The sequence below is a fragment of the Salvia splendens genome, chromosome 15 (assembly GCF_004379255.2).
Source record: "Salvia splendens isolate huo1 chromosome 15, SspV2, whole genome shotgun sequence".
NCBI classification, from domain to species: domain Eukaryota; kingdom Viridiplantae; phylum Streptophyta; class Magnoliopsida; order Lamiales; family Lamiaceae; genus Salvia; species Salvia splendens.
In genome coordinates, this window is record NC_056046.1 from 9,403,831 (window position 1) to 9,414,662 (window position 10,832).

General features: G+C 31.7%; 1 protein-coding gene across 2 annotated transcripts; it reads left to right on the plus strand.

Annotated features, from left to right (window-relative positions):
* Positions 1-4,953: 4,953 nt before the first annotated feature.
* LOC121769493 (CDP-diacylglycerol--serine O-phosphatidyltransferase 1-like) lies at positions 4,954-10,500 on the plus strand. Of its 2 annotated transcripts, none has more exons than XM_042166316.1 (13): positions 4,954-5,280; positions 6,377-6,565; positions 6,821-6,886; positions 7,009-7,068; positions 7,381-7,471; positions 7,975-8,029; positions 8,143-8,222; positions 8,321-8,437; positions 8,547-8,631; positions 8,943-9,034; positions 9,543-9,796; positions 9,882-9,970; positions 10,138-10,500. In XM_042166316.1, exons 2-13 carry the CDS (start codon positions 6,402-6,404, stop codon positions 10,263-10,265), a joined length of 1,281 nt encoding a protein of 426 aa, XP_042022250.1. In that variant the 5' UTR covers positions 4,954-5,280; positions 6,377-6,401; the 3' UTR covers positions 10,266-10,500. The 2 variants fall into 2 exon arrangements, with proteins under 2 accessions (XP_042022250.1, XP_042022251.1); XM_042166317.1 differs by lacking the exon at positions 4,954-5,280 and adding an exon at positions 5,324-5,391.
* Positions 10,501-10,832: the final 332 nt, after the last annotated feature.

The following is a 10,832-nucleotide window of genomic DNA, read 5'->3' on the forward strand; positions in this document are numbered from 1 at the left end:
GGTGCATATCAGTATATCACTCTCTACTCAAACTGATATTTACTTCATCCCTCCCTAGTTGTCCATTTTGTATCACTATATCACTCTCTACTCAAAGTGATACTTACTTCATTGTCCACTTTGCTTCCGGTGTATTAAAAAAACTAGTGAAATATGAGTCTTAATTTTATACATTGTTTAATTTTATAATAAAATGTTAGTGAAATGTGTGGTCTACTTACCTTTTGTGGTAAAAAGTTAAAGTGAATAATTAATAGAGAGAGGACGGACGAAAATGACAAAAATGAATAATTAATAGGGGATGGGGAGTATTACATTTTATACTCCAATTTAATATATTAAGTGAAAAAAAAAATACAATAGAATAATAATAAGTAGTAATATTTTTTTTAAATGTATCATTTTAAATTAAAAAAATATGTCATTTTAAATACTACTGTAGGATAGAAGTAGTCGTACTTCTTATATTTATCAAATAATGTATAGTTAATTTATTACACTATATTTATCAAATAATATCGGTTTGGTTTCTACTTCATTTTTTGCCTAACTCTTGTTTAGATGTTACTCTAATTAGATCTAAATATTAACATTTAACACCGTTAAATCGTCGGACAGTCTCAAGTTTTTGAACTTTTTATACCAACTTAGTACATATTTACTCTTTGAAGTGTAGCTAATTTACACTACGTTGTACACATCCAATTGGCTACAATATTCATCGCTGAATTCGCAAACACTATAATTTATAGTTTTTGTTATTTTTACTTTATATTTTTATCTTATAATAGTACTACTACATCTTAATGGGTTGGTTGATTAATATCATCAAATTTACAAATAACTATGTAAAAGTTTAGAAAGCCCAATTTATTGATTTTATTAATTCACTCACCCCTCCCATAAGAAAATTAAAGAAAATCACACTTATAATTTGTATTTTAATTTGAAATTTGAGAAATAAGATATACGAAAAATGATAGTACAATATATTTTATTGATGGACAGACAAAAATGAAACAATTTATTTTTGGACGGAGATAGTAAATGAGTACTCCATTTGTTATCACCTTAACAAAATCATTACATATATTCGTTGTACAATATGAGATAACGTAGTTTTGCTACCTTGGAAAGGTCAAGACTTGACAATTGGCCTAAAATAGTGATTTTCTTGTTCCTTCAATTAACTTGAGTTTTAGTTTATTAGCAAAAGTGTCAAGACACATACACCTCCTGCAGTTTCACTAGATATCATATTGATAATAGTACTTACTAACCTAATTTTATTTTGGCAGTATCCTTTAAAATTAATCAATGAGCAACACAATTATTTTAATGACCTATGTTTAGTGCCTTTATTTAGTCAACTTATATCACATGGAATTAAATCATTTTCAAGATTATAATCATAATGACACATCCAATTATTTGGTCAAAAATCCTTATCTCGAATGCATAGCTGTAATAATGAAAAAGCATACAAGATTAGTCCAAGATATTAGCAATCATAATTTTGCAATTAAACTATCAAAATGCAGAGAGCTGTCAGCATCTTGTTAACAAATTATGGTTTTACAGTTTATCAATCAATTTTGCGCATGCCAACCATGATAATTTCAATTTAAAAAAATAGAAAATAGATTGTGTGGTTTCAGTCAAACCACGATAATTTTAATTACTAACCCACATCTCGAAAACCATACATTTAGTCGAATTTGACACATAAATAGGTAGGAAAATTTGAATTTATAACATTAACCCACATAAATATAAGCAAGAAATATATACCAATCAAAAAGAAAACTAAAAAAAGAATATCACCCTTACTCAGTTAAAAAACGCTTACATATAGATGCATTAATTAGAAACTCTACAAAATAAGTATTAAATTCACGCGTTGATGTTAGATGAATAAATAATAATATATGGAGTACATGATTTACTTTAATTTTGAGGGAACGATATTACTATATATGATTAAGCAATATGAGTTGTATAAAAAATTTGGTAGACAATAAAGAAATAAAAATAGGGTAGAGAGCTGAGAGTAATGATGAAAATATTTAGAAATAAAATGGGAAAAGGGCAGCTAGCAAAATTAAATGTACGAGGCAGGCATATATCCTTATCATTAAAGCTTATATAATCCTGTAAATAAAAATTGTCTCGTGCTGTGTAGAATCTTTATGATGAATTTGGTCCTTCACTTTAATTGTATTATTATCATTTCACATGGCTTTTCTATACTTTCTTAAATACTTTTGGGCCCATTTTGCATTTAATACTTGAAAATGCGTCTCTCTCTAGGATTTATTTTGTTGGGTGTTTATTTGAGTGGAACATACCACTTTATTAATTTTTATTTTACGTGCCCAATTTGTATAGAACACTAGCTATTTATTAGGATAAATAACTCACTTTTGGAGTTATTTGACTTAAAATATAATTTCAAATGTACTAGTATGTTTTTTTTGTATTAGGGTTTTCTTGTATGTTATTTTTTAAATTATAGATTTGTCAAGAAGTGATCTGTCCGAAAATTTTGGTTCAATTTTTTTTTTTGAGCTTAGGTTCCCTTTGTGTATAAAAGTGTTTTTCAATTGGGATCAGTTTTTTTTTTTTACAAAAATTCCTGACCAACCGACAACTCCAATTTTTTTAATGCAACATTTTTACGAATTCGTCTTTTGTTGGGCGATTCTTTATTAGATTGAATTTAACAACTCAAAATTATCAACTAATGATTCAATATGTGTATTCTTTTAATTAAAAAATTATACTATATACTTGGATGATGAGTGACCGAATCAATTAAACAGCTAAAACTTGCTAATATACGATTGAACTGCTTCGATAGTACAATATGAACGATTTCTTTCTACGGAAACTCTTTGATTATCGCAATTATATTTTGATTTAATATGTTTACAATCATCACTTCTTAAACTATAGTAGTGCTATTACATTAGGTACATCTTCAAACCATTTTTAAAATAACAAATAATTTGATTTGAAATCTTAAAAATCCGCCTAATATGGCCATGCCGCCAAATCAAATTGTTGTTATCCAATAACCTTACCAAACACGTGATATATTTCTTTAATTAATTTGATTATATGCCTAAACTTTAAAGATTTGTTTAGATCTCATAGATCCCAAAATGTTATCCTTTTCTAATGTTCATTCCTAATATAAAAGAAGGGACATATGTTGAAGACAAAAATTGACTTCAATTTACATTTGAATTTTTAATTAATACTATTATTTTAAGTTACTAATCAAGTCAAAATAGTTTTGATCTTCAAAATTAATGGCAGTTCATTTTTAAGAAAAAAAAATCAAATCACAATGTTAATGATTCGAATTCGAAACTATCAATGATTTGTAAACAATAGTAAAAATAACAAAATAATTTTCGTAAGAAAAAATATCAATTGAGAACTTAAAATTTCTTTTATCAGTGACATGTGCACACATAATTTCATACTTCAATATGATGAACTGAAAAAAAATCTTTGAGACTCATTCAATTTTACTTTAGTGTAGTACATGAATCTGTTAATAACACGTCAAATCAACAAACACTACACAAACGAAATATTTAACTATGCATTTATTGTGAAGAAAGAAACTATGTTTAATCCAATGGAATAAACAAAAATATCTACTATTTCAAGTATTAAAAAATTCAAAACATACGAAGTCTGTCAAATGCCGAATCAAAAAAAATATCTACTATTTCAAGTATTAAATCGACAAAACATGTAAACATTAAACACCCCAAGATTAGGTAAAGGGGTAAATTGGTCGAACCAATTAACTGTAATATTTTAAGCAAAAAATGACAGATACTGTACTACTACAAGTATTAACTATCCGGTAACTTGTGCTCCAGTATATTTATTTTTAATTTTATTTAGTAGGTTAATCTAATATTTTAATAACTTATTTCATTTAAATTTTACTATAAAATTAATATATCATCGGTCTTTAAAAATAGAAGTTTTTATCATTTTGGTCAATTAATCAAAATTAGTTCATTTTTCTTTGAAAAAATTTCACCTCACTTTACAGTACTCATAATATGAATCTTACTGTCTAATAATAATATTTCAACTATTTTTTCTTATTTTATCTCTCATACTTTTTAAATTTTAAACTAAATCTTGTGTAAGTTTTCAAGATATATATTCTTAAGGTATAAAAAGAAATATACATAAAAGCATGATTCAAATTCCACTCGTATTTGACAGCTTCATACTTTCACAATTTCTAAAACTCGTATCAAGTTAAAGTAAGTATAACACTAAAAAATCAATTCGAAATCTACGACCTAAAATAAAAAGTGCGAGTAATATAGGACGCGTGGATGTATAAATTTTTAGATAAAATTTAAATATCACCAATCAATAGTAGTATAAATTTTATTATATTTTTATTATAGTGAAATTTATTATAAATTGTAAATAGGTAAAAAATATACTTTCTTCGTCAACTACATGAAATATAAAAATAGTAAAATAAGAATAATATAAAAAGAAAAAGTTATTTGAAAGAAAATCTTGTTAAAAAGGTGACTAGTTAGAAAAAATAAGATTATTAGCTGTGAACTAACGGAATATACTCCCTCCACTTCAAGATACTTTATGTTATCCGAAGTTAGCTGAGTCATTCTATGATTTTACTCTCTCGTATCTCTTCTAATTTATTTAATAAAAAATTATTTTATTAAGTAATTAAATTAGAGGTATAGATGGGACAGAAGTTTGTAGTGGAGATAATGTATGAAGAATATACCTTTGGGGTATGACAATAAATGGAAACATTAATGTGTTTAGTCTGAAATAAAATGGAATATCCCCACTCCAGTCGATTTCAAAGCAGTGAATGCCCTACGCCTTTATTACATCAGAATTAAACACACCCACTCACTTAGCTCCTCCAGATATTCAAAATCAAAATACATTCCTACTTTCACTTTCTCTCTCTATACTCTCAAACATTTGCCCTTTGACCGCCGTACCATTTTAAAACGTCACCGCCTTTTCGCCGCCTGTTGCCACTCTCTCTCTCTCTCTCTCCTTTTCATCTGAGCACAAAATTTATCGGTATTCAGCCGCCCATTTATACGTTCCGGACTCTCACTTCTCTTTTACTTCTCTACTCACATTCTGCTCTCTTCCTTTCCCCCCTCTCTCAAATCTCGATGACCTCATTTCCATCCCTGGGCTCAGATCCTTCCCTCGCCCCAATCCCGCTATTCTCTATATAATTCAGTAAGTGATTCACTTTGTTTCTTGCTCTTCTCCTCTCATTCACCTACCTGTCAACTCTTTCTTCTTCTTTTTCTTCCCTTTTTAGGGGAATAAATTTGGCATTACTCCAATGTATGTATTGATTAGCTTTTCTGTTTCTCATATACAACCAATGTGTGTTTCGATTCGACTGTTTAATCTTCCGGGGGGAATGGGGTATCGGATTCTTAGCATGCACTGAACTTAAGTGTTTGATATTCTCGAATTGATTTTTCCGCGTTTGTATTGACGAAACGAATTAATCGGTTCAAAACGACACTCAAAGTCATGGATTTTGATTCTGCTGCCTCTTCCATTGCATGCGACGATTCACTCTTTTGAATTTTTTTCTAGCTTTCATTTGGTTCCGCGTCTTCCATTAATGTTAATTGACTCAAGTCTACGCAGGATTGGTACTGTTTAAGTTGAAACTTTTTTTACTGTTTATGAATTAGAGAGGCGTGTGATTAGGGTTTATAAGCCGCAAGGTTTTGTGAATAAACCCGAGCCTTTTATTTATTATATTGTGTTATGGTAGACGATTGAATAAAACGTGGTAGGTGTGTGGAAACTTATCTTGTTGTAGGCTTGTAGCTACTTTTTTTTTGGTTGACTATTACTTTTATGCTCAGGTTCTGTAGCTCAGTATATTTATCTTTTACTCGGAGAAAATTTGGAGGGTGTGTTTCGATATTTTGATACTTGTATATATTTTTATTAGCTTTTGGTGTGCCACTAACTTCAGATTTCTAGAGGTCTACTTTGCCTCTCTACTTGGAACTCTGAGCTTAAATAGTTTTAGGTGTATAATTGTAACACATATCGTTGTATGCCTGGAAAAGGCTTGGACATGCATTGACCAATAGTGTTATATTTTCTGTGTTTTTTAACTTGTTGAAGTACCTTGGAATTTATCTTCCGGATGATGGGATAGCATTTTATGATGTTAATTTGTTAGTTTATTTCATGGGGTGGTTGGCAAAGTTTTCTTCTGATTATTGATAACTTTTAATATCCTCTATCTTGTAATGGTAGCTTATGGAGGTCATGAAGCTCATTCTTTGAATTGTTCTTGCAGTGAGAAGTGTCTTATATCATAGAATATGGAATTTAAAGACGAATGGAGAGCTTGGTGGAAGGTTCATGTGGCTTATCAAAATGGTGATTTGAGCAAATCAAGTAGTGAAGACGATCATGATCCGTGGACTGCCTGGGCTTACAAGCCTCGCACAATTACATTATTACTAATTGGTGCATACTTTCTTGTGTAAGTTGGTTAATTTTTTTGTACTGCATTTTTTGGTTCTTTCATAAGTTTTGGTGGCAATAGAGAAATGGATATGTTAATAATTTTTCTTTCTAGTGTTTTTCCTTAACATTTTTCTAGCTATAAGTTTAATATCTCGGTTTCACTTGGAGATGCTAGGAAGCATAATAGTGAAACAGAAGAGAAGCACTTCATGATATGAGAAATTATTTTTCAATAGTCCTGAAATAACTTCGATTTGGAAATATTCCTCAGATGGGCAAGTGGAGCACTTGATCCTGAACGTGGTTCAGAAACTGAGCTTGTTACTTCTGTGAAGAGGTGACTGCTAAAACCTTTGAATACCACATAAAAAAGTGCACATAAGAGAATTGTATTGTCTTATTTGTGCATCCTCTATGTAATTTTTGAAGGCTAAGTGTTGCATTTATGACTCTTGATAGGGGTTTATGGGCGATGATCGCAGTGTTCCTTGCTTATTGCTTATTGCAGGCTCCTTCAACGTAAGTTATTCTCAACCTAACCTGTGAAGTCTGATTGTCTTTGCATGAGATAATTGGTTCTGTAAAGGTTCTTCTCTTGTTGTGTGAAGAACAATTTTCTTTGATCATCAGTTTGTCTTCTCTAGCATTTAGAATTGTTATGAATGATTGCCTGACTAGGCAATTTGAGGCATTTAGCATTTCAGAAGGCATTAATTTCAGTCAAAGCTAAATGGCTTAAAAAATATAGTTGTGCCCCGTGATGTTCTTGGAATCTACTTTTGACATGCTCGTGTGTCTGGACAAATTATCATGGACCACATTCTTTTTCAGGATACTTATCCGGCCGCATCCTGCAATATGGCGACTTGTTCATGGAATGGCTGTAATATACCTCGTTGCCTTAACATTTTTACTGTTCCAGGTAGCCCTTTATGTTTTTGTATACAGTTGAATTTTTCTTGGCCTATTTTGGGCTTAAGTTTAGTTTAGCTATATGGCAAGTGTCTGTATGTTAATTTAGTTTTCTTGATAAAATCAAATAATTATTATATTAATTTGTAGTCTTCCATCAATTCAGCATACTGAGTTTGTTGGAGAGAGGCTAGAGATATTATGCATAACTGAAATTATGTTACACGTTGTGGGCATTGTCATAAGTAGCCTGAATATGGATTCCTAAAACAGAGACTGTAGAAGTGTTATTCATAATGTTCAGAATCTTTTTTGTTTGGTTAAATCATAGTATGATTCTTTTAACACAATTTTTAAAAAATGAATATCTTTACAGCTTTACTCATTATTTTATACATTGTACCTTAGCTCTTTTGTGATTTCTTCTTGACTGCATCATAGCTTGGATTTATCCCGCTTTATGAATTTTCTCAATAGTTTCTGATATCTCTTCTCAAATTTTCATTTTTGAAGAAGCGTGATGATGCACGGCAATTTATGCGATTCCTGCATCCTGATCTTGGTGTTGGTAAGGTGTTCCAACTGTTACTCCTCCATTGAACGCAAGCTACATGTTTTCCACCATTATACTCATTAGTGGATATGAGTTATTACCGATATATTCTATTGTCATAAATGCAGAACATCCAGAAAGATCATATGGTGCCGATTGCCGAATTTATGTACCTGAAAATCCTACAAGCAGGTTTAAGAATGTTTATGTATGTTATCTTTGTATTTTTAGTGTTTGTTTTATGTACTTGTCAAGCAAATATGCCTATGCAGCTAGCGCTGAAACTTTGATTCATGTTGTTCTTAGGACACACTTTTTGATGAGTTCGTTTTGGCACATATCCTCGGCTGGTGGGGGAAAGCTATAATGATTCGTAATCAGCCACTTTTGTGGGTACTTTCTATCGGATTTGAGTTGATGGAGGTCAGTTTTTGTTCTTTGCCTACTAATTTTACGCTGTTCAGTTCCGAGCAAGGACTGAGGACATATTTCTTTTTTCATTAAAGGTGGTTTTTGTATATGGTGTTTTCAGCTGACTTTTCGCCACATGTTGCCGAACTTCAATGAATGTTGGTGGGACAGTATCATTCTTGACATATTTATCTGCAATTGGTTTGGTAATGCTTCAACTCTGGTTATCGTTTTTGGGTTTTTCGTATTACCTGAAAATATTTTACATACCCTTTTTTAGAGAAGGTAGTAACACATTTTAGCTTAAATATGATTTCCTGTTACAACTCTCGTCTACGGACATATAGTTGGTTTATTACCGGCAGATCTTATAGAAATTTTTAGCCGAACTAGTACCCGATTTTCTTCTATGCTTGTAGTTTTCTGCTGGTTTATCTTGGTTACCTACTTACCTTAGATATTCATTTTTACTTCTTGTGGAGAGGGTTGTCACTATGTTTCATTTTTTGCTTCACAGGTATCTGGTCTGGTATGCGCACAGTTCGGTACTTTGATGGAAGAACTTATGAGTGGGTTGGCATAAGCCAGCAGCCTAACATCATGGGGAAAGTACGTCAGTTTGCATGACTTTCAAATTACATAAAGTAATATCTTTAAAGTAACTTCAGATTGGCATGTGTTCTGGTTGGTTGTCTAAGTGGGTTGAATGTGTTGGATGGAGTTGTTGTGTATATATTGTTGTGTCCTGGTGTTTAGCTGGCAGGTTGTCTATTATATTGCTTATAAATTGCATTTTTTTATAGACTTCTCTGGTATATAGGAGAACTTTAGATTCCAAAGAGATGATATGTAAAACATGCACCGATTGAGATGACCCACATATGAGATTCCAGCAGGGCATAGTTCTCTTCATTTCTGAAGTTCTAATTTTAAGCCAATTGGGTTTCTTGCATCCTGATTGAGTTTAAATGTATTGTAGTATATGGTAACTTCGCTATAAGTTGTTTATGTCATGCTACACCGAGGTTTGGTTAGGATGTTTTTTCTGCATAAAGCCATTTATAATGTAGCACCATCACTGTAAACAGAAACTTATGGCATCCTCTTTGATTTTCAGGTCAAACGAACTCTTGGACAGTTCACCCCTGCCATGTGGGATAAAGACGAATGGCACCCATTTCTTGGTCCATTCCGCTTTGTTCAAGTTCTGAGCCTTTGCATTGTCTTCTTGACCGTGGAACTCAATACTTTCTTTCTGAAGTTTTGCCTTTGGGTTCCTCCTCGAAATCCTATAATTGTATATAGGTTGGTGTTGTGGTGGCTTATAGCAATACCAACAATTCGCGAATACAATTCTTACTTGCAAGACAGGTAATTCATGTTTTCCCGGTTTCTGGGGTCTAAAGCAGGAAGGTTTTAATGTTTTCTAACGGTCTGATCTTTGCTTTGTTAACAGAAAACTAGTGAAGAAAGTAGGTACCTTTTGCTGGCTCTCACTTGCTATCTGCATCGTGGAACTCCTCATTTGTATCAAGTTTGGACATGGTGAGTATCCGACTCAGTTGGCATCAACTCTTTCTGTCTAGTATTTTTGCTTCTCAGTCATCTTGTTTCAACTTAAATATAATGGTCTGGATTTATGTTTGTTTTAGTTTGAAACTCACATTTTCATTTGCTAGAGGCTTATTGAATGATATATTATGGTCAATCAGGACTGTTCCCTAATGTCATGCCGAGGTGGGTGGTTATATTTTGGACGACTGTCGGAATTGGGCTCGTCGTATTCTTGGCTGCATGGTCGTATCAACTACACAGGTCAATGAAGAGAAAATGGCAATAGGTTCATTTTTGGGGGGATTCAACAATTTTCTTTGAGATCTCCATGTTTTCTTTGGGTAATTTGAGGTGGTGTAAATACCCACTGCATTTTTAATTGTAAATGTTTTACTTTTAGGTTAGATCCTACTCTTGTTGAATTTATAAATCTTAATTCTTTGTGGGCAAATGTTGCCAATGCCACCTTTTATTTTTCTTCATTCATATTTTAATATTTAACGAGTTTTCACCTTGTGTTAGTTAGAAACTTAGAACAGATTTCTGTTCCCGCAGTTTTTATTCTTGTCTGCTGATAACTACCAAGTGCTTGTGGGATGGTTGAAATAAAATTTATGATATTGATGTTTGAAAATTGAAGGTTATATGGAGAAAGAAAAATATGAAAGAGAATGAGAGAGTAAAATAAAAGGTTAAATGAAGTTTTTGTTACTTCTTGGGATGACCTGTAATGGAATATAGTGCAAGGTGCAAGTAACTTGGAATGAAGGAAATTATATAATTGTGTTCTTTTTAAATAAAACAATATATGTGGCTTAGTGATACTATAGTATTCCATCATAGAAATGTATCG